This window comes from Hypanus sabinus, chromosome 17, assembly GCF_030144855.1.
Source record: "Hypanus sabinus isolate sHypSab1 chromosome 17, sHypSab1.hap1, whole genome shotgun sequence".
Lineage (NCBI taxonomy): Eukaryota > Metazoa > Chordata > Chondrichthyes > Myliobatiformes > Dasyatidae > Hypanus > Hypanus sabinus.
Window position 1 is genome coordinate 15,786,362 of NC_082722.1, and position 26,902 is coordinate 15,813,263.

Sequence of the window (26,902 nt, forward strand, 5' to 3'; positions counted from 1 at the left end):
AATGCTAAGACTCAATGAACTACCGTCATTGAGGCCATGCGTTACCTCATTACTAATATGGTGTGTGCTCCTGAGATTTGCTCCTTATCAATGTTGAGTTTTATTAGAGTAAGCCATACACTTTCCACCAATGATTTTTCTGTACAATGTCAGAAACCATTTGTATTTCAAAATGCAAGCATGTATTATACAGTTTAATAGATTAAACTGTTTAGCATACAAGCAATTAGTAACTTGTACCTACATCTTGTGCTCAAGTTGACTGCAGGATGAATTGAATGATCCACAATACTACCAGCTTTAGGTTCATGAATTACAACTGCTTTTCATTTTTGACTGCAGCATTTCCTCAACTGTCCATATGCCTGCTTTCAATTTACTTGAACAAAAAAAGAGTCCTCATTGGCTGGGCAACCTACTTTCAACACATATAGGCTTATGACTTCATAAATGTCCTTGCAAAGTTAGGCAAAGCAGAGAAACAGTAGGAAAAGTAGGAAGTTGAAGGATATTCTCATTTTCGAATTGTATAATAAAAAAGTGACAGCTGCAAACATTGGAAATTTTAGTGTTTTTTTCTGATGACTTGCACTAGGAGAACAAAATGGGTCTACAATAGACAAACATTCATCTCTCACTGAATATTTTCCCTAGGAGTGCATGGCCTCATGTTCAGAAGACACTCTAAATGTGAAAAAAGATGAACCAAGTTCAGTCTCTGATGATGAAGGTGATACTTGCTCAATATGCTTTGAGCCATGGACTAATGCAGGAGAGCATCGTCTTGCTGCTCTGCGATGTGGTCATCTTTTTGGATTTACTTGCATTGATCGGTGGCTGAGAGGACAAGGAGGAAAATGCCCACAGGTATGTCTGCAGCATGGCATTGGGGTAATTAGCAAAATTTGCAGCTTCACAAGTTTTAGAGAAGTATAATAGGTTTGTACGGTGTTCTCTTTTTTTTTAAGCCCAAAATGGGTGGATTCCACTGATACAAATAAAATTCTTGGTGGCTATTTTATGTGGGTATAAAGAATAGATTCATGGAGCATAGACAATAAGGAAATGAAAAGCTGCACCTCTTGGGGTTTTAATGTCTATCTGAAGCCGGTGGCAGAACAGAACTATACTAAAAGATTTTGTTTGGATTTTGCAGTGTAATAAGAAAGCTAAGAGATCAGATGTGGTGCTACTATATGCTCGAGTACTGAAAGCTGTGGATACTAGTGAACAGGAGCGATTAAAGAGGTATACACCAATATGCAAAAAATTTTTCCACTTGAAGTTACAAAAGCTGCTGTACTTTAGCAGCGGAAATACAAGGCAGGAGTGGGGAATGATCAGTATTGGAGGTTGTGCAGAAACTGGATAAAAGCCATAAGCAGAGTGAACTGGATTTTGCTTAAGTGGGCCAGTACATTTTGGCCCAATTAAGCAGCTGTTCCAATTAGCCAAAATTTAATTGAAGTAGTTGAAAATATATATTTAAAAAAAGACAAACTACTGTTTAACTGAGCAGTCAGTTATGTATTTAAATGGAATACAGAACAAATTAAATCACTAACAATACTAATACAGTACTATAAAACTGTAGTTCCTAATAATTATCAACAGAAGAATTAATCCAGTGTACGCTACCATGTTCTTTTGGCTGTAAGTGAATAAAATCAGTCCAGATAATCGACTGCCTTCATATAGCTATGTTCTCCAAATTTCCATTTCATTGGAACATTCAAGATGATTGTCAAAACCTTCAAATTCTTTGTGGTTCCTAACTTGTTAAAGTTATGAAATCATTTCATTTTCATTCCCAGCTATTTCTGGCATCCCCAAGCCTGATTGCTTGAAACCATAGTGAGCAAAATTGTTTGGAATTGTCTTACTGCTTATTTCTCACCAACTATCAGTGACAAAAATCACTGCTTTTTAACACGCTAACTCTACTTAAAAACTATTTGCTCCTAGCACAGTGTAGAGCTTAATGGCCAAGCGAGTGCATATGACTGACGCTAGTTAAAAACTTTGGCAATATTCTCCTGTCCCAATTAATTAGCAGTATGTCCCAATTAAATGAAGGGAATTCCAGCTATTTTCTTGATTAGATTTTGTTCTTTAAGAGTTTTCACAAATAAGAGGCTGACCTGATTAACCAGATTCTATTATATTCAAATTCAGTCTTAATTGTAGCATACTGTGCACCCTAATAGTGTGCAAATTTGAGTAATAATGAAAACTTTAAAAAGAGCAGCCTTGAAGAAATCTGACATTTTGCTCTAGTCCCAGACCTGTGCAGTTAATCTTTAAATTACTCTTCGAAGTGGCTGAGCACAAGATCTCCAATATTTCCACTGTTGATCATATCCTGACCAATCTTTAACATTGCCAAAAACAGATAATTTGGTAATTTTTTGCATTACTTGTGATGTTTTACTGTATGCAAATTGATTACTGTATTTTCTACTTATAGTGCCTTATGTATAATTGTGAAATCCTGAAAGTGTAAAAAAAAAATTCTCATTCCTATTTCAAAGTATTGAATTTGAATAGAATATTTATGAACTTGTGCTCCCTTAAAATCCATTTCATAAAGTTAAAATTTCATTTTTCCTTTTGGATTTCCTTGATGAGTTTTTGTGTTGATCTTTTTCCATTCTGTTTTCTTGGACAGTGATCTGGAAAAGGAGCAAATGTTACGCCAGAAGGCAGAGCTGGAATCTGCACAATGTCGCCTCCAGCTCCAGTTCCTGACAGACGAGTGCTCCAAGTTACGTAAACAGTTGCAGGTCAGACAACTGCAAATCTTCTCTAATCACTTAAAACAAAAGAAAGGTTATTGGTAAATGGATTTATAAATTCTCTTATTTCCAAAAGATAACTACTGTACTTAATACTGTGGAGTTCCAGAGTATTATGGAGGTGATTGGTTCGGGGTGCATGTAGATTGATTGTGTTTTACTGATGAGAAAGGAGCTGGTATCAGTGAAGTTGTAATTTTCAGTATGTTTCTTGGGAGGTACGTTGTTTGTACCTGTGCATGCCAGTTGCTCTTTTCTGTGTAAATATTTACACATAGTGAGATGATGCATACAATAAATCTGCTTGTGTATAGAAAGGCGAGGCTGGTGTTGTCCAACCAGTAAGAGGCTACTTTGAGCCCCTGATCTCTGCCGGCTTTGTCGAGTGCTGATCATTAGACACTCAGCTGTGTAGTACTGGTATGTGCAATACTTTCACCCGTCCAGCATCCATGAGGTGTTTGGGGATGCTGGATGTGTGAGAAATGCTTAAAAAAAATTACTGTACACACAGTGACATTCTGTGCATAAATATCTAAATTCAAGAGCTGTCATCTATAAAACTGTAGTAATTCCTAAGTGATTGACAGAGGAATTCATCCAGTGTATGCTGCCGTGTTCTTTTGAGTGACTAAATGGTTCAGTGGGTGATAGTTTCAGCTAATGTCAAATCATCTCATGGACATCTGGGCAAGGGTCTAAGTTTTTAAAAAGTCAAAGTAACGAGCAAAATTATCAAAAAAACATTGCTTTTTTGAATTGATGTCCAACAGCTCAAATGGATAATATAAGCACATGCAACTAAACTATATGCTCTAAGTGTCCAACAGCCACACAAGTGCACACAGCTGTGCTAGTTAGAAGCTTCAACAGCAGTGTCCTGTCCCAATTAAGTGGCATGGTGTCCCAAATAAATGAAGTGGATCCTAGTTATTTTCTCAATTAGATTTTGTTCTTTTAAGAGTTTTTTTTAAACCTACAGCACAATACAAGTTCTTTGGCCCACAAAGTTATGCCGAACATGTCCGTACCATAAAAATTACTATAGCCCTGTATTTTTTTAAGCTCCATGTACCTTTCCAAAAGTCTCTTAAAAGACCCTATTGTATCTACCTCCACCACTGTTGCAGCCCATTCCATGCACTCAACATTCTGAGTAAAAAAAACAACTTCCCCTTGACACCTCATCTGTACCTACTCCCCAGCACCTTAAACCTGTCTCCTCTTGTGGCAACCATTTCAACCCTGGGAAAAAGCCTCTGACTATCAATGCCTCTCATCATCTTGTACACCTCTATCAGGTCACCTGTCATCCTCCATCGCTCCCAGGGAGAAAAGGCCAAGTTCACTCAACCTGTTCTCATAAGGCATGCTCCCCAATCCAGGCAACATGCTTGTAAATCTCCTCTGCATCCTTTCTATGGCTTCAACATCCTTCCTGTAATGAGGCGACCAGAACTGAGTACAGTACTCTTATGTGGTGTCTGACCAGAGTCCTATATAGCTGCAACATTACCTCTTGGTTCCTAAATTCAATTCCACAATTGATGAAGGCCAATAAACCATATGCCTTCTTAACCACAGAGTTAACCTGCGCAGCTGCTTTGAGTGTCCTATCGACTTGGACCCAAAGATCCCTCTGATCCTCCAACACACAAAATGCTGGTGGAACGCAGCAGGCCAGACAACATCTATAAGGAGAAGCACTGTCGACATTCCCTTTCCCATTCTGATATGTCTATCCATGGCCTCCTCTACTGTCAAAATGAATCCAAACTCAGGTTGGAGGAACACCACCTTATATACCGGCTGGGTAGCCTCCAACCTGATGGCATGAACATTGACTTCTCTAACTTCAGTTAATGCCCCTCCTCCCCTTCTTGCCCCATCCCTGACATATTTAGTTGTTTGCCTGTTCTCCATTGCCCTCTGGTGACTCCAAAAGCTCCAGCACATCCTCTTTCTTAATATCTATAAGCTCAAGCTTTTCAGTATGTTGCAAGTCATCACTACAATCACCAAGATCCTTTTCCATAGTGAATACTGAAGTAAAGTATTCATTATTTCCTCTGGTTCCATACACACTTCCCCACTGTCACATTTGATTGGTCCTATTCTTTCACGTCTTATCCTCTTGTTCTTCACATACTTGTAGAATGCCTTGGGGTTTTCCTTAATCCTGTCCGCCAAGGCCCCTTCTGGCTGTCCTGATTTCCTTCTTAAGCTCCTTCCTGTTAGCCTTATAATCTTCTAGATCTCTAACATTACCTAGCTCTGTGAACCTTTTGTAAGTTTTTCTTTTCTTCTTGACTAGATTTATTACAGCCTTTGTACACCATGGTTTCTGTACCCTACCATAACGTCCCTGTCTCATTGGAACATACCTACACAGAACTCCACACAAATATCCCCTGAACATTTGCCACATTTCTTCCATACTTTTCACTGAAAACATCTGTTTCCAATTTAAGCTTCTCCTGCCTGATAGCGTCATAATTCCCCTTACTCCATTTAAATGCTTTTCTAACTTGTCTGTTCCTATCTCTCCAATGCTATTATAAAGGAGATGGAATTATGAGATAGAATGCTCTCACACTGAGAGATCTGACACCTGACCAGGTTGTTTCCCAATACCAAATCAAGTACAGCCTCTCTTCTTGTAGGCTTATCTACATATTGTGTCAAGAAACCTTCCTGAACACACCTAACAAACTCCACCCCATCTAAACACCTTGCTCGAGGGAGATGCCAATCGATATTTGGGAAATTAGTATCTCCCATCACAACAACTCTGTTATTATTACACCTTTCCAGGATTTGTTTCACTATCTGCTCCTCGATATCCCTGTTACTATTGGGCGGCCAATAAAAAACAGCCAGTAAAGTTATTGATCCCTCCTGTTCCTAGCCTCCACCCATACAGAGACTCCGTAGACAATCCTTCATGTTGTCCTCCTTTTCTACAGCCATGACACTATCTCTGATCAGCAGTGCCACGCCTCCACCTCTTTTGCCTCCCTCCCTGTCCTTTCTGAAACATCAAAAACCCGGCACTTGAAGTAACCATTCCTGTCCCGGAGCCATCCAAGTCTCTGTAATAGCCACCACATCATAGCTCTAAGTACTGATCCATGCTCTAAGCTCATCTGCTTTGTCACCAGCACTCCTCGCGTTAAATTAGACGCATCTCAAACCTTCGGTCTGAGCACGTCCCTTCTTTATCACCTGCCTACCCTCCCTCTCGCACTGTCAACAAGCTTTCTATTTGTGTGCCAACCTCCTCTTCCCCACTCTCTTCAGTTTGGTTCCCACCCCCCAACAATTCTAGTTTAAACTCTCCCCAGTAGTCTTAGCAAACCTCCCCGCCAGTTTATTGGTCTCCCTGGGATTCAAGTGCAACCCGTCCATTTTGTACAGGTCACACCTGCCCCAAAAGAGGTCCCAATGATACAGAAATCTGAATCCCTGCCCCCTGTTCCAATCCCTTAGCCACGCATTTATCCTCCACCTCATTCTATTCCTATTCTCACTGTCGGGTGACACAGTCAATAATTCCGAGATGACTACATTTGCGGTCCTGCTTCTCAACTTCTTTCTTAACTCCCTGTACTCTTTTTTTTGAGGACCTCTTCCCTTTTCCTGCCTATGTCATTAGTACCAATATGTACCACACCCTCTGGCTGTTCTTCCTCCCACTGCAGGATATCTTGGACGCGATCTGAAACATCCCGGACCCTGGCACCTGGGAGGCAAACTACCATCCGAGTTTCTTTGCTGCATCGACAGAATCACCTGTCTGACCCCCTAACTATAAAGTCCCCTATCATTACTGCCTTCCACTTCCTTTCCCTACCCTCCTGAGCTACAGGGCCAAACTTTGTGTCAGAGGCATGGCCACTGTTGCTTTCCCCAGGTAGGCTGTCTCTTCCACCCCCCCCCAACAATACTCAAACATGAGTACTTATTGTCAAGGGGTACAGCCACAGGGGTAGTCTCTAGTACCCGACTCTTCATCTTACCCTTCCCCTTCCCCCTCCTGACTGTGACCCACTCGTCTGTCTTCCTTGGCCCCAATGTGACCACCTGCCTATAACTCCTCTCTATCACCTCCTTGCTCTCCTTGGCCAGCCAAAGGTCATCAATCTGCATCTCCAGTTCCCTAACTCGGTCCCTCAGGAGCTGCAGCTTGACACGACTGGTGCAGATATGGCCGTCCGGGAGGCTGGGAGACTCCAGGACCTCCTGCATCTGACACCAAGCACAGAAAACCGGCCTCACGCACATTTCCTGCTTTCCGTAAATAACACCAGTAAACCTACCTCAGCTCGTCCCATTACCGCCTAAGCCCATTGAGCTAAAGCCCTATCACTCTGCTGCCCACTGGATATGGCAGTCTTCTATTTAAACCTTTTGCGCTCTACTGGCTGATGTCACATGCCTGCGTAGTCTTGCCTCTCTTTTACCCTGAGTAGTAAAAAAATCCCTTCGCTCTGGAAGTCAGCTGTTCACTCGCAGCCTTCTTGCTCCAAATCAATGACTCGGATGGCTCAGTTAATTGGAATACAACAAAAAAAATCGAATGATTGAACTTGCGTGAATGCCAGATCTTCAAGGAAGATGCTACTGCCAATTAGCCTATAACTGATCCTCCTGTGTAAAGGTATAAATAAAGTAAAAAAGACTTTTCAGAAAAAACTGTTGCGTAGGCTCAGTATTGAATTTTGCAAGTGGCCTAACCTGGACTTGAGTCATTGTGAGGTTGTGGGAACAGTTCAGTGATGGGGCAAGTGAAGTTGAATGAAGTTATTGTCACTGTTTCAAAAGCCAGATGGTTGAGGGCTAATAACTGTTCCTGAGCCTGGTATTGAGAATCCTGAGGCTCCCCTGTACCACCTTGATGGTAGCAGTGAGAAGAGAGCATGACCTGAGTGGTGGGGTCCCTGATGGATTCTGCTTACTTATGACAACACTCCATGTAAGTGTGCTCAATGGAGGGAGGGCTTTACCATAGGGCCATATCCACTAGTTTTGGTACGATTTTCTGTTCAAGCACATTGGTGTTTCCATACCAGGCTGTGATACAGCTGGTTGATATACTCTCTACCACACATCTATAGAAGTTTGTCAAAAGTATAAGATGTCATAAAGTTCTAAGGAAGTAGAGGCGCTGACGTGATTTCTTCTTAATTGCAATTACATGCTGGGCCCAGGACAGGACCCTTGAAATAATAACACCAAGGAATTTAAAGTTGCTGACCATCTGAACCTTTGATCTTCCAATGAGGACTGACTCATGGACCTCTGCTTTCTTCCTCCTGATGTCAATAGTCAGATCCTTGTTCTAGCTGACATTGAGTGAGAGGTTGTTGTCTTGGAATCACTCAGCCAGATTTTCAATCTCCCTCCAAAATGCTGGTTTCACACCAACTTTGATTCAACCAGTGACGGTGATGTCATCAGCAAACTTAAATATGGCATTGGAGCTGTGCTTAGACTCACAGTTATAAGTATAAAGTGAATAGATCAGGGGAGTTAAGCGCACAGCCTTGTACTGCACATGTACTTATGGAGACTGTGGAAGAGATGTTGTTGCCAATCTGAACTGATTGGGGTCTGCAAGTAAGAAAATTGAGGATCCATTTTCACAAGGAGGTATTGAGAACAAGGCCTTGAAGCTTATTGATTAGTTTTGAGGAGATGATGGTATTGAATGCCAAGCTGTAATTGATAAAGGGTATCCTGATGTATGCATCTTTGCTGTACAGAAGTTTCAGGGTATAGTGAAGAGCCATTGAAACACAAGTGCTGTGGACCTGGTGTGTTGTTAGGTAAATTAGAGTGGATCCAAGTCACTTCTTGGGTAGAAGTTGATGTGTTTTGTAACCAACCTCTGAAAATGCTTCATCACAGTGTAAAGTGTTACCTGCAGTTCTTTTATCAATTAAGCTATATTTGAGAAATTGCACTTGAGATATCCTAATCAGCGGAACACAAGTCAAATTTCCCTAGTGTCTGTAAGAAAATAAATCCTTAGTGTGTCCTGTTTATGCGTTGTGTACCTATGGAAAGTGTTTCTTGAAGATTGCTGCTTTTATTGGATTGTCTCAATGACTGTAGATACCAATTTTGAATAATCTCTTTGCCATGTGCTCTCCTGATGTACATGCATTTGAAAAGTATAAAGGGAAGTGGTAAATTTTCATTCCCATATTGCCCAGCACGGCCCTACCCTTCCCAGACAATTATGTAGTCAAAAAATTTTCAACCCATGCTAACTTTTGTTTGTGGTTGCAACAGATTGCATTAGGCTATTAATCTTCTTAATCAAGACTTATAATCAAGACTTAAGCATTAATTGTAAATGTGCTCAATTCAGGACCTAAGTTGAATTTTACAGTATTAAATCCCATCTGTTTTGTTAGCCTATTCTCTCTCACCATTGGCAACCAAATAAGCATACTTCTTGACACTTTAATCTAATGCTACCTAACCATCTGTAAATGCATGCTCTCTAATGTTACTGTCCATCCATTCAAGCAAAACAAAATTGAGCGAAAACCATTAGCAATGAGTACAATTCTGAATAGTGGATTGTGGTTAATTGGGACGCATCAGGGCCATTACATTTCAGCCCAATTAAGCAGCTGTCCCAATTAACCAAAGGTTCATGGAAATAGTTAAAGTATTTAAAAAAAGGCAAACTTGTTTAACTAAGTAACAAATTATGTACTTAAATGAAATACAGAGCAAATTAGAATACTATATCAATATTAGTAGTTGTCCATCATCTGACGATGATAGGAAACCTTTGTAAGAGTGTTTTTAAAGTGGAAAAACCATTGAACTCTGGCAGTTCCATTCTCTCAACCTCTGAAATCCAGGTCCAGTGGTGTGAATAGTCATCACAACTGGGGTAGTCTTTGGTTGTAGTGGATGATCATGACTTATATGCCTTGTCATGCCCTTCCGCTCTCTATGGAGTGTTGCAATGCTAGGGCAGACATGTCCTATTTCACTGGCATATGAGACTCACTGGCTACCCTCACCTGGTTTAGCCTGCCTGTTGAAGTGGCGTGCTGGTATGCATGCAGACTGCTACTTGGAGCCACTGTGAGAGCTCAATATCTGGTGGCAACTGAAGGTAACATTCAAGATGATTGTCGATACCTTCAAATTCTTCATAGTTTCTTGTGAACCCAAGTAGTGAAATCTCACTCCTGGCTGTTTCTGGCATCGCTGAGTGTTTGAGGGGAAAAAACAGTTCTGATCTCTCACCAATGATCAGTGATAACTCACTGCTATTTGAACACAAACACATGCAACTAATGCTATTTTTTTAAAAAAACTGTTCTGCGCCTGAAGCAAGGTGTAGTGTCTAACAAGCAGGCAAGTGCAACAGTCACCTGTCCCAATTAAGTGGTATAGGATTCCAAAGGAACAAAGGAAATCCCAGCTATTTTCTCAATTAATTTTTGTTTATTCAGAGTTGTCCCAAATAAATGGCTACCCTTCTTAACTGATGGACCAATTAACTAGAATCCACTGTGCCTATGGCCATAAAACTACATACCATTTATACCCATCCCGATGAAGGTCTCTGTCCAAAATGTCAACTCTTTACTCGTTTTCTTTGATGCAGCCTGACCTGCTGAGTTCCTCAGTATTTTGTGTGTGTTACCATTCAGGTTACCTAATTCAACATTTACTACCTTGTCAGGGAGCCAAAGTTCACCACTACCAATGTTGCTGTTCTTTAAACAGCAAAAGCCTTTGTTCCTATGACCATGCATTTGTTCTCTTTCTACAGCCATGCCATCATCTTAAATTGCCAATGGTCATCTTTTTTGCTTTTTGGATAATGTTTTGGTATGATGTCAATATTGAAGGACACTTGAGTTCCCAAGTGCTGACTGTGTCACTTTTGAGTCTACTGTCCCAAGAGCACTTAAAAACCCTCATTTTGTTCTGTCACAGGAGAGTTTATAGATGGTGCCACTGAAGCCTTTTGTTACTGGAGCAGGCGGCTCATTTCCTAGCGTATGCGAACCGACTCACAATTAGATAGCCTACGGGGGTTTGCGAGCACAGAGCTTTGGAGCCTCTTCGCCATGGGGGGCCGGTTGACAGAGGCTTAAAAGTGAGGCTGAAGTTTTCGAATAAAGTTTTTCCTTCGACTGCAGTTACCGACTCCGTGTCGTAATTTTAGCGCTGTTTGTAGCACACCGCTACAATTGGTGACCCCGACGGTCCAAACGATTTTTGGACCAGAAATGACCGACGCCGCCTCTGTTCATGCGGTTTCGTTGACACTGCCGGGTTTCTGGACACAGCGCCCGGACCTATGGTTCCAGCAAGCCGAAGCCCAATTCCACGTTCGCCGGATCACCTCAGAAGACACCCGCTACTACTACGTGGTGGGCTCCCTCGACCAGGACACAGCTGCCCAGGTCGCGGAGTTCGTACAGTCGCCCCCGGCAGACGGCAAGTACACGGAATTCAAAGCCCTGCTCCTCAGGATTTTCGGACTCTCACGGCGCGAGCGGGCTGCCCGTTTACTGCACCTGGATGGCTTGGGCGACAGACCTCCATCGGCTTTAATGAACGAGATGTTGTCTCTGGCCGAGGGACACACAGGCCTCATGTTTGAGCAGGCATTCCTGGAGCAGCTGCCCGAGGACATACGCCTGCTGCTGTCCGACGCGGATTTCAGTGACCCCCGGAAGGTGGCAGCCCGGGCGGACTTGCTGTGGAACGCCAAAAAGGTGAGCGGGGCGTCCATCGCACAGATCTCCCAGCCACGCTCCCGGCAGCAAACCAGTCCAGGCCCGGCCGCAGACCCCACTAACCCCCGGCCCAATGACCACTGGTGCTTCTACCACCAGCGGTGGGGCGCAGAAGCCCGCCGTTGCCGCCCGCCCTGCAAGTTCCCGGGAAACGCCAGGGCCAGCCGCCGCTGATGGCTACGGCGGCTGGCCATCGGGATAGCCTCCTGTATGTGTGGGATAGCAGGTCGGGACGCCGCTTTTTGGTCGATACTGGGGCTGAGGTCAGCGTTTTACCTCCGACAAGTTACGACACTCGCAGCAGGGCACCGGGTCCCCCCCTGAGGGCCGTGAATGGCAGCACAGTAAGGACCTATGGCACCCGTCAGGTGCAGCTACAGTTCGGCCCCAGCCAGTTCACGTGGGACTTCACACTGGCCGCCGTAGCCCAACCGCTTCTGGGTGCGGATTTTTTGCGAGCTCACAGCCTGCTGGTTGACCTGCCCAGGAAGAGACTGGTACACGCCGAGACCTTTCAGACGTTCTCCCTGGGCGCGGCCCAGTTGCCAGCCCCTCACCTCGGCTCCATCATGCTGTCCGACAACGACTTCACCAGGGTCCTGGCGGAGTTCCCATCGGTTCTGGCACCGCAGTTCACAGCAGCCATGCCCAGGCACGGCGTACAGCACCACATCCCGACACAGGGACCACCCCTCCATGCCCGTGCTCGGCGGCTTCCCCCGGACAAGCTCCGACTGGCGAAGGAGGAGTTCCAGAGAATGGAGGAATTGGGGATCATCCGGCGGTCCGACAGCCCCTGGGCTTCCCCCCTGCACATGGTGCCCAAAGCGACGGGGGGCTGGAGACCGTGCGGCGACTACCGCAGGCTGAACGAGGCTACCACACCGGACCGCTACCCTGTGCCGCACATTCAGGACTTTGCGGCAAACCTGCACGGCGCCCGGATCTTCTCCAAGGTCGACCTTGTCCGAGGGTACCATCAAATCCCGATGCATCCTGACGACGTCCCCAAGACGGCTCTCATCACCCCGTTTGGCCTCTTCGAGTTCCTCCGCATGCCGTTCGGCCTGAAGAATGCCGCACAGACGTTCCAGCGGTTAATGGACGCGGTGGGACGGGACCTGGACTTCGCGTTCATCTATTTGGATGACATCCTCATAGCCAGCGGCAGTCGTCAGGAGCATCTGTCCCACCTCCGTCAACTCTGCGCCCGACTGAGTGAGTACGGTCTTACAATCAACCCTGCCAAATGCCAGTTCGGACTTGATACCATTGACTTCCTGGGCCACAGGATTACTAAAGACGGGGCAACCCCTCTGCCCGCTAAGGTAGATGCGGTCCGCCACTTCCCCCGACCCACCACGGTCAAAGGCCTTCAGGAATTCGTAGGTATGGTCAATTTCTACCGCCGCTTCCTCCCTTCAGCTGCCCGGATCATGCGCCCCCTGTTCGCCCTGATGTCGGGTCCGAGCAAGGACATTACCTGGGACGAGGAGTCCGCCGCCGCTTTCGTTCAAACGAAGGAAGCTTTGGCTGACGCCGCAATGCTAGTACATCCCAGAATGGACACCCCTACCGCCCTCACAGTGGACGCATCAAACACGGCAGTCGGTGGGGTGCTGGAGCAGCTCATCGCAGGTCGCTGGCAACCCCTGGCGTTTTTCAGCAAACACCTGCGGCCACCCGAGCTCAAGTACAGTGCTTTTGACCGGGAACTGTTGGCGCTCTACCTGGCAATCCGGCATTTCAGGTACTTCCTAGAAGGTCGGCCCTTCACCGCGTTCACGGACCACAAACCGCTTACCTTTGCGTTTACGAAAGCATCCGACCCCTGGTCATCCCGCCAGCAACGCCACCTGTCCTACATCTCTGAATACACAACGGATGTCCGGCACGTCTCGGGTAAGGACAATGTCGTGGCGGATGCGCTCTCTCGCCCTACCGTTCATGCCCTTTCCCAAGGGGTAGACTTTGAGGCACTGGCAGAGGCACAGCAGGTAGATGAGGAGATTCCGAGTTACAGGACTGCAGTCTCTGGTTTGCAGCTCCAGGACCTCCCCGTGGGCCCAGGTGAGAGGACCCTACTCTGTGACGTCGCCACCAACCAGCCCCGTCCGGTCGTCCCCGCAGCCTGGCGGCGACGTGTTTTCGACTCCATTCATAACTTGGCGCATCCCTCCATCCGGACAACTGTCCGGATGGTTTCCAGCAGGTTCGTTTGGCACGGACTCCGCAAACAGGTCAGTGAATGGGCCAGGACGTGCATGCACTGCCAGACGGCCAAGGTTCAGCGGCACACCAAAGCCCCACCGCAGCAGTTCCATCCCACCCACCGGCGTTTCGACCACATTCATGTGGATATCATGGGCCCCCTGCCAGTGTCGCGCGGAGCGCGTTACCTCCTGACTATCGTGGACCGGTTCACAAGATGGCCAGAGGCGGTCCCGCTCACCGACACCACCTCCGAATCTTGCGCCCGAGCCCTGATCGCCACCTGGATATCCCGCTTTGGTGTACCAGCCCACATTACCTCCGACAGAGGCGCCCAGTTCACCTCCAGCCTGTGGTCAGCTATGGCCAGCCTTTTGGGGACTCAGCTGCACCACACCACTGCCTACCACCCACAGTCGAACGGGCTAGTGGAGCGTTTCCACCGTCACCTGAAGTCGGCCCTCATGGCCCGCCTGCGAGGAGCCAACTGGGCGGACGAGCTTCCCTGGGTCCTTCTCGGCATCCGCACAGCGCCCAAGGACGACCTGCACGCCTCGTCGGCCGAGTTGGTATACGGCGCGCCCCTGGCCGTCCCCGGGGAGTTCCTACCAGCCCCGAGGGGGCAAGAGGAAGAACCCGCTGCAGTCCTGGGCAGACTTCGCGAGAAGCTCGGTAACCTGGCCCCCATACCCACTTCACAGCATGGGCGGCACCCGACCTGCGTACCCAAAGACCTACGGAACTGTAAGTTTGTGTTTGTACGAAGGGGCGGGCATCGGCCACCGCTGCAGCGGCCATACGAGGGGCCGTTTACGGTGCTCCGGAACAACGGGTCCACGTTCGTGCTGGACGTTGGGGGGAAGGAGGAGGTTTTCACGGTGGACCGCCTCAAGCCGGCCCATGTGGACCTGGCGCAACCGGCCGAGTTTCCGGCGCCTCGGCGCAGAGGCCGACCTCCCAAGCAGGTTCTGGCTCAGGCTGTGGACATTGGGGGGTGTATCGCCGGTTCTGGGGGGGGGTTATGTGGCGGCTCATTTCCTAGCGTATGCGAACCGACTCACAATTAGATAGCCTACGGGGGTTTGCGAGCACAGAGCTTTGGAGCCTCTTCGCCATGGGGGGCCGGTTGACAGAGGCTTAAAAGTGAGGCTGAAGTTTTCGAATAAAGTTTTTCCTTCGACTGCAGTTACCGACTCCGTGTCGTAATTTTAGCGCTGTTTGTAGCACACCGCTACAGTGCCACTGAAGCCTTTTGTTACTGGAGCAGGTGTTGCAATTTTCAAATACTGACACTTCTGAAAAGGAAAGGGAAAAGAAATCATTTTCTGCATCCATACCCCTTTCAATGTAAAACTGGAGTGTAAAAATAATAGTAATTTACAATGTTGGAGTTTGTGATTTTTGTTTTATCAGCTAAGGAAGGATTATCCTCAATTAAAACACTATAGTATATTCTTGAAGATTACAGCATTTGGTGTACATCCATGCTTTAAAATATTCATTTTTGTGATCTGAGCATCACCATCAAGGATGCCATCTATTTTCCATGCCCTTGAAGGTTAGCTTCATCTGTGGCGGCCCTTCTGATATCTTAGTGAAATTCGGAGAAAATTATTGCGAGCAGTTCTGGGCCCATTGTGTAAGAAAGATGTGAAGACATTGGAGAGGGTATAGAGAAGGTTTACATGAATGAAAGGGTTAGGTTAACGCATAAGGAACATTTGATGGCTTTGGGCCTGTATTTGCTGGAATTTAGAAGAATGAGGAGGGAAGCTCATTGAAGCCTGTAGAATATTGAAAAACCTAGATAGAGTGGACATGGAGATGATATTTCCAATAGTGGGAGAGTCTAGAACCAGAGAGCACGGTCTCAGAATAGAAGGGTGTTTGTTTGGAACAAATTATAGAAATTTCTTTAGTCTGACGGTGGTCAATCTGTGTAATTCATTGCTGCAGATAGCTGTAAAGACCAGGTGGTTGTGTATATTTAAAGCGGAGTTTGATAGGATAAGAACCTATAAAGCTCTGCTTTAAGTCAAGGTGTTGAAGGTTATGGGGGAGAAGACAGGAAAATGGGGTTGAGACAAGTAATAAATCAGCCATGATGGAATAGCAAAGCATCCTCGATGGACTGAATGGCCTAATTCTGCTTCTATGTCTTTATGACCTTAAAGGGCTTTAAGGATTTGGAACTAGTGATGCGCTTCAAGTCGGAATGGTGTGCAGCTTTGAGGACAATTTTCGTGTAATGGTCTTTCTATGCTTCCTTTGTCTTTCTTGGTAATAGCATAATCTGGGTGTGTGATTTTCAGTATATTTTGTAGATGATACAGACCGCAGCCTGTGTCCACTGAGCTATTGTATGCTGGTGGTGAAAGAGTGCCTGTTTAAGGAAGTTGATGGAATGATAATTTCTCCTGGATGGAGACTACTGTTCCTAATTTGTGTGATAGATAAGTAAAAGCCCTGAAGTATCAGAAGGCAAGTAACTTCTGTAGTCTCTGACATGCTCTTCCAGCCGTGGTGTTGTTGTGGCTAGTCTGTTCAGTTTCTGCTCAGTAGGAGAAACTTCTCCCCAGGTTATTGATAGGGTGGGCTTGCAATGATAGAACCACTGAATATTAAGGGTAGTTGGTTGAGACTTGCTCTCACTGACACTTTGTGGAGCAAATTTTTTTTTTGTCACTTCAGAACCTCTGCTTGAATGTTGTCTAGGTCTTGCTGATGCTTGTATGTGATGTTTCATTTGTGAAGAAGTTGCGAATGGAATGGTACTATTCAATATTGTTGTATACAATACACAACACTGTACAATATTCAAGAAAGGTCCTCAGTTCTGACCGTGTGGAAGGAAGGTCATTGAAGGAGTTGTAATTGGTCAAGCCAAGGATGCCATGCTGAGGAACTCCTGCATTGACAGCCTGAGACTGTGGTAATTTATCTCTGGTACCATATCTGAAGCATTTTCCTTTATCTATGACGTAAGGTGCAATCCCAACCACTCGATTTTATTTCCTTTCCCTGTTGACTTCTGTTATACAAGGGTGCTTTTGTGCTCTTGGTAAAATGCTTTCTTGCTCTCAAGGACAATTGCTGTTAACTTCCCTTTGAAATTCAGCTCTTTGGCCCATGTCAAAAGGTCTTGAACATCTGACATAAATTTTTTGAAAAACATTTAAAAGCAACTAGTAATTAATCATGTGGTTACAAAACTTCAAAATGAAATGTATTGAAGACTAGATTTCACAAGTTAAATAAAATCATTTGACATAGTAATTCTAAATGCGGTGAAAGGGCATATCATTGAGTTTTCTCTTGAAATCATTGCATCTGCTCCATTGGGACCGGTTTATTAGGCAGATTCCCCAGTTACCTGCTAAGGAACTGCAGGGGAAATTTTTGGCCAATGAACTCCCAAAAGAGCCTTACGTTAGTGCTAGTAGCACCAAATTCAATAATTTCAGTAGCAACACACACAAAATACTGGAGGAAATCAGCAGGCCGGGTAGTGTCTATGGAAATGAATAAACAGTTGACATTTTGGGCCAAGACCCTTCATCTGGACCTTTAAGGATCCATGTCACAAGCTATCCTTGGAAGCAAATTCAGATGTCAATCTGCTTTCCCTGCTGAAAGGTTGTGTTCAGCCACAGAAAATACAATGTATGCAGTTCTGATTACCACACAACATTAAAGATTAAAATATGCGAGAATAAGGAAGGGATTTGAAGAATATTGTCGATATTGGAAAATTGTAATGGAGGAAAAGTTAGGCTGGAGTTGCTCTCTTTGCAATAGGAAATGCTGAGGGTCCATTTAACCAAATTGAAATAGATTAAAAAGTGAAAAGGAGGAGTTTTTAGGTTTCAGTTTTGAAGGACCCCAGATTTGACTGAAGTTGCTAGAATCAGTGAGTAGAATATATTTTGAAGTAGGAGGTGGGAAGAGGTTCAAAGAATCATTAAAGTTTTTAAAAAAAACTAAATTGTATTTAATAGCATGGGAGAGGGTGGGGGAAGAACTCACAGCTACTATTAGCAAACATGACCTGGAACGTTACCTGATTGCTGTTTTAAAAAGAACCCTTTTGGTTGACAATATTCTTGGGAGGAAATGTTCCATTTCCTTTTTTTAACTGACCTGGGTGACCAATGACTTCAGACCAATTCTCTTAAATGCTCTCTGAAATAACTAGGCAAGCCACAGGAAATGTACTACTGCCACTAAATTTAAAACAGAGGAGGAATAAAACTTGATGAATCACTTGTTTTGATCATAGTCGTATCACATGGAAACAGACCCTTTGGTCCCTCAAATGTCTACCATCATGTACCTGTTTACACAATTATGTAGCATTTTATTTTCGTTGTATTCCTATTAACTTCTCTCCTCCCTCCCCCCAACCAAACCTTCATTTCTGCACCAGGGTAATTTAGTATTAACTTAATTAATGTATTTTGTAATGTGGGAAATTAGTGTACCCACATGATCTTGGGGAGGATGTGCATACTCAATATAGATTTGGAGAATGAATCCCAAGTAGCTTGAACTGTGAAGGAGTAACCATGGATGGCTGCTCTGCACTCCCCAAACAGCCCAGTAAACCTAGGGACATGGTGTAATCAGCTTTTATAGTTGTGGAGACAGGATTTTAATTTTTGGCTGGTAGGACTCCATGTGGCCTTGCCCATCTGCAGCTTGCTTTGAGGAAACTAATGCAAGGAACCAAAAGTTGGGAGAATGGCAGATAACATGCAGGTTGAATAGAAATACTCCATGGTTACCTTTGGTTCACAGCATGGTTATTGTGCACCACTGATCTGACATAGCCCCCTTGCATATTTTTCCATGTAAATGAAGACAAGTATCCTATAATGTTTATCTACCTAGCTTGCTGCTTTTGGGGATGAGTGGAATGCACTGGCAAGATACTATTCACTTCCATTTCTCAGATCAGATATTTGAGTTCATTTTCTTTCAATCATTGTAGTTAAAATGGACAGAGGTACAGCCTGCAATGTTGAAATTTGAATTGCAAATAAGCTGCAGGGCAGAGATTTAGATAGCAGCTCACTGTATGAATTTATGTAGCTTTTTTTGCTAAGGATATTTTTGAGTTTTATGTATTTGCTAATTGTGAAGCTTTGCTTTGAATATCGTGAATGTGTTAAATTTAGAATACATATGTAAAGCTGTGTTTTTAAAAAAAATTCTCTGCATTGAGTTCCTGTTGTGTATCTACATCGCTAGATACTGAAAGATTTTGATTTCTCTTTGACTCTGATGGGTGTTTTATGTGGGTGTGGGGCAAATGTGATATTTAGTTTTGACCATCACTGCAGGAGCTGAGATGCCTGATGGCCAAGCACGGTCCAAGTGCTTCACAAGGTCCCTCAAGTTCAAGTAACTCACTGAACATCAGTTCCAGCCAAAGCCAGTGCAAGTACCAGTTTGAGAAAGGCATTATGATTTCACAGAGTGGAAACTGTCGAGTCATGGCTTACTGTGCTTCAATGAGCTGCCTCGTTGTGTCCCAACCTTCTCCTCAAACCAGTCTCCTTCCTGGTAAGTTTCTGAGGGATTTATAAACATATTGAAGTATTGAGAATTATGCATGTTGCAGTTTGCAATATATAAATAAGCAAGACTCTTGTTTCAGCTGTAACTGCCTTTCAAACACATCTTATTTTAGCTTTTAATCATTTATTTCCCATAATTTGTGAAATGTTTTGTTACGTTAGTCACTTTTGTATAACTATGTTCTCTATTGCCACGGTGAGGTTATTCTCAGGTTGGAGAGGCATCACCTTGTAGCTTTGTAGCTTCCAACTTGATGACATGAACATTGATTTCTCTAACTTCAAGTGTTTCCCCCCCCCCCCCCATCTCCTTTTTATCTACCTATCTCTTCTCTCTGGTACCCCTTCTTCACTTTCTCTCATGGTCTACTCTCCTGTCAGAATTCTTCTTCAGCCCTTTACCTTTTCCATCACCTCCCAGCTTCTCACTTCATTGCATCTCCCCCCACCCCACCTGGTTTCACCTATCACTTGCTAGCTTGTACACGTTCCCCTCTTTTCCCTCCTCCCCCCCCCCCCCCCCCACTCCCAACTTCTTATTCTGGCTTCTTTCCACCACTCACCCTCCTCCTTTTTCTGTCCTGATAAAGGCTGTCAGCCCAAAATGTTGAACGTTTATTCCTCTCCATTACTGTTGCCTGATGTGCTGTATTCCTCTCGCACTTTGTGTTGCTCTGGATTTCCAGCATCAGCAGAATCCTTTTATCTTTAGCTTCTCTCTTGGAGCATCTGACTATTTTGAGGATCTTCCTTTATGATGACGTTTATCAGTGTGCAAGGAGGTAGCACACCAAAAAATTAGCATATAAAACAAACAATTGTGATCAGTTAACTTTTCACCCAGCTTGTGATCACATTTTCAGTATATAGGTGTCATAAATGCGGTGTTTCTCATCTATCAGCAATGTCTTTTTCTTGCATAGTTTGGCTCACAGAATTGACCTGTTCTGGATCATAGATTTGTTTTCCAATTAGATAAGGAGGACATGGAGCTTTGTTTGCTCTTAAATCTTTTGCATTGCAAGTCAAAATCCTGTGATTAAACATTTTTCCACCAAGCCTAATCTTTTCTCATTTGTCTTGCAGGGTGTGGTGTTAAGAAGATCAGTGCAGTGAACTTCCGCAGTACCCAGTATATTCCAATCCATTCCAAGCAGATCAGAGGCTTGGCATTCAGTGATCGACTTGACAGTGTTCTCTTATCTGCTTCACTAGATACTACTGTCAAATTAACCAGGTAAATGGTTAATGGACTGCAGTGCCCCTTATGATGGGAGTAAAACATTGGCAAAATGTTACTAGTATTGTTGCAGCACCCAGATGAGTTATGTTTGTCATGGATGGTCTCTACTGCCTCTTGTTGAAACTTGAGGATTCTGTGCATATTTTTGTTTGTTCCAAGTAGTCGTGAGTTATTTATTTATTTGACGGAATCCTGATTCTTTACGATGGGGATGAAGTTTTGAGCAGTAGGTGCTAATGAAATGATACCCTCTGCATTCTTTGTGATATGGTTAAACCAGGGGTTCCCAGCCTAGGATCCACAGACCCCTTAATGGTATTGGTCCGTATGGCAGCATTAAATGAGGGAAACCGGCCAGTATGAAGTCTTCTGAAGTGAATGAACTTGCATAGGGAAGGTGTGTAGTTGGAATATTGGAAAAGAAATGTCTTTGAAATGGCAAGTATCAGGTTAGAACTTAATATTTGATGCCTGGTCTGATGCAAAATATTGTGGTCTATTTTCAAGAATTGCAGAACTATGTTTGGAGTTAAACTGTGTTTGTTTGTCAGAGGTAGACAGTGTAGAAATGACAGTCAGTCTTTCACGATCATTACATGGAATTTCTGTTCGTCCTATCCTAGGTGGCAAGCAAGCATTGTGATAAGTGAGGGTTGCTGAGGTAAAGCCAGTTGTTGACAGCATATAACTTAACCTACATATAATGCATATGGGTCAGGAATACTTTGTTATCCAGACAGAGAAGGAATTGTCTGTCATTTCCATTCAAGTCTTCGTCCCTCAGGATCGAGGATTTGTTTAAGGCTGTACTTTGGGAGAAGTATCAGGGTGGGAGAGAGTAACACATTTAATTGGGGACAAGGGTACTAAAGATAGATGTAAAAATTTGAACAGGTCTGTAGAAATAGGAAGTATTTAGCGCAGTTGAAGTTTTCAGTGAGTAAATGTGAGTGAAGTGACAAGAGATCATGTTCCAAAAGAGTGTAAATGTCATTGGAAGGGTGAGGAGGGATATGGTTGAAGATAAATTAAAGTTGCTGCAGTTTGTGATTGAGGCAATAGTTGGGAGGCCAAGTGAGATGGCACAATCAAGAAGATGACCAGGAATGAGTTGTGGAATTAATGTGGTGTATAAAATTGGGAGAGAGAAGAGGGCAATGAGCTTGAGATACATGAGAATAAGGCAATTTGAATTGGAAGGTGAAATCTCAGAAGGGTAAGTCATATAATATTCAGAGACTGAAGGAGAGAAGTTAAGGTATGAGAAAACTCTTCTTTGTATGTGAATGAATGAATGAGAACAGTCATTTTTGAACAAGAGCCGAAAGTGGTGGGGGGGGAAGTAAAGGTGTGATGTGTGATAGACCAAGCTGCCATTTGCTGATGAAAGTTTCAGCAGCACTCTTGATAGTCCATTAGGTAAGTGCTGAAATGTGTAGCTAATTAGAAAAAAGTTTGAGAGATGGTGTTGTTGTTTACAGTCCAGGCTTTTATCAAAGCCATGATATTTGTAATCATTTGCTGTAAAGTGGAACTGTTGCTTAGATACTCTGAAGATTATCTTGCAAGATGTTGTGATATATAAATAAGATGTTAGAAGGCAGACCACAATCAGATTAATTGCACTTGCTATTGTCAGCGTTTGACAACCCAGGAAGCTGGCAGTAGACGAGGGAATTTGCAGCACTAATTTATTCCAGTTCGAAATTGCCTAGCGCTCAAAGCCACATCCTTCCTTACTAGCGTTGGTTATATTCATGACAGAGGAATTGTGACTGGCTGCACTGGCTCATTTGCTAAAATGATTTTTTTCTTCTTGATGAGAAAAAGGCCTTGAGCCCTAAGTTTGTACCTCAGTGTTAGCTGTTCCATTCTTTGCCATCATCTTTTGCTTGATTTAAACTATCTTAAGTATTTTTTAAAATTTCTATCTCTCTAGTTTGATTGCAAATACTGTGGTGCAGACCTACAACCCTGGTCGCCCTGTATGGAGTTGCTGTTGGTGCTCAGATGACACAAACTACATCTACGCTGGACTGATAAATGGTTCTATCCTGATGTATGACATGAGGGACACCACCACCCATGTTCTGGAGCTCCCTCCACAGGGTTCCAGGTAGTTATTTTTCAATGCATGTTAGCTTTTATTTTGCTGTTGCTCTACTCACCACCTTTTGTCCTTCCTGACACCAAATGCTTGCCCAGTTATTTTCAGTGATGTATAGTATTGTGCAAAAATCTTAGTCCCCCACCCTTGTCCTCAAATCTTCATATATCTTCAAAATATAATATAATCTTCAAAGATATAATCTTCAAAAGTCTGTACTTTTGATTACTGTTTCTCTCATTGTGCAGCAACCTTTCCCAGCCCACAGAGAAATACAGCATGGAAACAGGTCCTTCAGCATCGTCCATGTTAAGTTGCCCAATTAAGTTATTTCTTCCTGCGTTTCTCTTATATCCCTCTGAACCTTTCTTCCCTGTGTACTTATCCAAGTATTTGTTCTTGCCTTAACCACTTCTTCTGACAGCTCATTCCATATAGATGCCACCCTCAATGTGAAGAATTTGCCTCTTAAATTTCCCTTTTAAATCTTTACTCTCTCAGTTTAAACCTTTACCCAATAATTTCTGATTTCCTGTGCATTCACCCATCAAAACCTGTCATAATTTTATGTACTTCTGTAAGATTACTCCTCATTCTCGTACACTGTAAGGAATAAAGTCCTAGTCTAACCAAACTCTCCATGTAACTCCTCTTGTATGTCTTAATATTCAGGTGTCCTGTGACCTCACTGTCCTATCTCCCTCGGATGGCATCTGCAGCATTTCCATGTGGTGGTCTAGTGGCAGGCACTTTGGAAGGGGGTTGTTTTTGGGAACAGAAATCCACAAACACATACAAGGCACATCTGCTACCTCTGGAGGCTGGGAGTTGCACAGATATACAAATCGAGCCTGTAATGCGACACTGCCTTGTTACCTACAGACCAGGTATGTGGAAGAACTGGAAATATGTTGCCAATGGGTGCCGAATGGAGTGGGGTGGGTATTGAACAATAAACTGAAATTACAACTACAGATGTTAGAAATCTGGTAAAAACAGCAGTTCATGCAGCACCTGTGAAGAGAGTAGTTAGCCCTGCAGTTCAGTTATCTTTCATCACTAATTATTTCAACATTTTCATCTTTTAGTTGGGCACTGAACTGTCTGATATGGCTGGTACAGTGCCTTGAAAAAGTATTCAGCCCCTAACATTTTGTTCACATAAATGAATATTACAACCAGGGATTTTGATCAATTTACCTGAGACTTTGTATTTGTGGATCATTGCCCAAAAACAGGGAAAATTGTAAAACATGAAAAACTAAAAATTCAAAAGCTGCAAAGTCAGCAGTTCAAAGGTATTCATGCCCCTTTGCTCAGTAGAGTACTTAGTTGAACCACCTCTCACAGCTATTACAGCCAGTAGTCTTTCTGGATAAGTCTCTGTTAGCTTTGCACAACCTGATGGAGCAAGATTTGCCCATTCTTTCTTGCAAAATTGCACTAGCAGTGCTGGTTTAGTTGGGGAATGGTGGTGTATAGTAATCTTGAGGTCTTGCCAGAGATGATCAATTGGGTTAAAGTCAGACACTGACTGGGACATCAATTTTCTTCATTTGAACCCATTTCATGGCGTTGTCCTTTGGGTTGTCATGCTGAAAGTCAAACATCCTCCCCAGTTTAAGCTTCCTGGCAGAAGCTAGCAGGTTTTTATCCAGGATCTCTCTGTATTTAGCAGCATTCGCCTTCCCATCAATCCTGACCAGATTTCCAGTGCCTGCTGCTGAAAAACATCCCCATAGCATGCTGCTACCTCCACCATACTTTACAATGGGGATAATGTTAGTGTTAACTGGCTGATGCACAGTATTAGATTTAGACCATATGTACCGCTTAGTGTTGAGGCCAGAAAGTTTTACTTGAGTGTCATCCGACCATAAGACCACCTTCCACGTCTTTACAGTAGTTTCTAAGTGACACTTTGCAAAGTCTTTACGGGCAAGGTTATGCTTTTTTTAAAAGCCGGGACTTCTTTCTTGTCATTTTTACTTTATTGTCACCAAACAATTGATACTAGAGCATACAATCATCACAGGAATACTTGATTATGCTTCGCGCTCTCTGAAGTATAAATCAAAGTAAAAATAATAAAAATTTAAATTATAAATCATAATTCGAAAATAGAAAAGGGAAAGTAAGGTAGTGTAAGTCAGGTCCATATATTTGGAAGGTACGGCCCAGATCTGGGTCAGGATCTGGTCAGCAGTCTTATTACAGTTGGAAAGAAGCTGTTCCCAAATCTGCTCCTGAACCTCCTCCCGGAGGGAAGAGGGACAAAAAGTGTGTTGGCTGGGTGGGTTGTGTCCTTGATTGTCCTGGCAGCACTGCTCCGACAGCGTGTGGTGTAAAATGAGTCCAAGGATGGAAGATTGGTTTGTGTGATGTGCTGGGCTGTGTTCAGGATCTTCTGGAGCTTCTTCCAGTCTTGGACAGACAACTTTCATACCAGGTTGTGATGCACCCTAGAAGAATGCTTTCTACAGTGCACCTATAAAAATTAGTGAGTGTTTTAGGGGACAAGCCAAATTTCTTCAGCTTTCTCTAAAAGTAAAGGCACTGGTGGGCCTCCTTGGCAGTGGACTTTGCTTGGTTAGACCAAGTCAGGTCATTTGTGATATTTACCCCGAGGAACATAAAGCTTTTGACCTGTTCCACCTGCGCACCACCGATGTAGATGGGGTTGTGCAGTCCGTTACTCCTTCTGAAGTCAACAACCAATTCCTTTGTCTTGCTGAAGTTGAGGGATAGGTTATTGTCTTCGCACCATGCCACCAGGTTCTTAATTTCCTCTCTGTATTCAGACTCATCATTACATAAGATACGGCCTACGATTGTGGTGTCATCAGCAAACTTAAATACTAAGTTCGATGGAAACTTGGCTACTCAATCATGGGTGTACAGTGAGTACAGCAGGAGGCTGAGTACACAGCCTTGTGGGGCACCAGTGCTCAGAGTGATTGTAGAGGAGAGCTTGTCCCCTATTTTTACAGCCTGGGTCCTGTCTGGGTATTTTTTCCATAAATACCCTTTATATGCAAGGCCTTGGAGATTGTGGAGCCATGAACTTCATTTCCAGTTGGAGCCACTTACTTCAGTAGTTTACTTCAAGTGACTGCCAGTGTCATAGTAGCCTTTCATACAAATTGGGTGACTTGTTAGGTGACATACAGTTATTCAACTGATGTAAGTTAGCAAAGTCATTATAAAAAGGATGAATACTTCTCAGTCTCACAATTTTGGTTTTTAATTTTTAGTTGACAGATTGTGGAATTTTTCTTTTGATTTGACATGATGCACAATGTTTTGTAGATTAGCTCAAAAAAATCCCCTTCAAGATATTTTAAATTTAGAAAAGATGTGACAGTAAAATGGGAAAGTAGTTGTGGGGACTTAATACTTACCAAGGCATTGTAAATCGGTGACCAATCCATGTGGTTGTAAAACCGACTCTGGCTTATTAAGGCAAAAGCTAATAAACTCCATTGTTTATTCTTGTGTGTAACTTCATCTAAACCAGAAAGACTCAGTTCAGTTGTTGAAATGTTCTACATTAGTAAATTCCATTTAGGGTGGGACTATGCTGTTATGTTTGGCTACAGTAAGGAAATATAAAATAACAGCCAAGATCGCATTGTTCTGATAACTGGATGGGTATTTTCCTGGTCTTATGTAGCTTTTTCTTATTTTTGAAGGTAAAACTCACAATTCTTTACGGTGTGTCATGATGGAGTTATCAAGCAGTGCCTCTCCAGAGTCGCTCGAGAACCTCATCTGCACTTGTTACCCAGTGCAAACATTCAATGCAGGTCCCACATGTAAGCTTTTAACGAAAAATGCAATTTTCTTAAGTCCTGAGAAAGATGGCAGTGTCCTGGTGTGTGCAGGAGATGAGGCAACCAACAGTGCAATGGTAAGTGATGTCTTTTTGTCTGTTCTTGGATATCTGCTTGTTTCCTGTGTTGTCTTTAATGTTTAATGCTTGTTCTTAATCCAGGATCCCAACCTCACTGCTGGTTAGGATAATGGAGATAAAAGTATTATGTTCTCTAAGTCCTCTGAATTAAAACTAAAAATAAAATTGTCTTGTGTAGCAATTATAAAACGAATGCAAGGAAGTAGGAGTTGGAGTTGAAAAGAATACACTGCAGTGTAAGTTAGTGTCTTCCTTGTAGTAGTAGTAGTGT

The 26,902-nt window shown here is 43.6% G+C and overlaps 1 protein-coding gene across 3 annotated transcripts in view; it reads left to right on the forward strand.

Moving 5' to 3' along the window:
- rfwd3 (ring finger and WD repeat domain 3) overlaps positions 1-26,902 on the forward strand; it is a 60,600-nt gene that overhangs the window by 17,294 nt on the left and 16,404 nt on the right. For all 3 annotated transcript variants that reach the window (XM_059992596.1, XM_059992597.1, XM_059992594.1), the window contains exons 5-12: positions 655-867; positions 1,157-1,248; positions 2,669-2,783; positions 19,132-19,354; positions 20,455-20,605; positions 22,551-22,727; positions 23,391-23,605; positions 26,411-26,628. In XM_059992596.1, the coding sequence (XP_059848579.1) occupies positions 655-867; positions 1,157-1,248; positions 2,669-2,783; positions 19,132-19,354; positions 20,455-20,605; positions 22,551-22,727; positions 23,391-23,605; positions 26,411-26,628 (1,404 nt within the window). The remainder of the gene's footprint in view (positions 1-654; positions 868-1,156; positions 1,249-2,668; positions 2,784-19,131; positions 19,355-20,454; positions 20,606-22,550; positions 22,728-23,390; positions 23,606-26,410; positions 26,629-26,902) is intronic.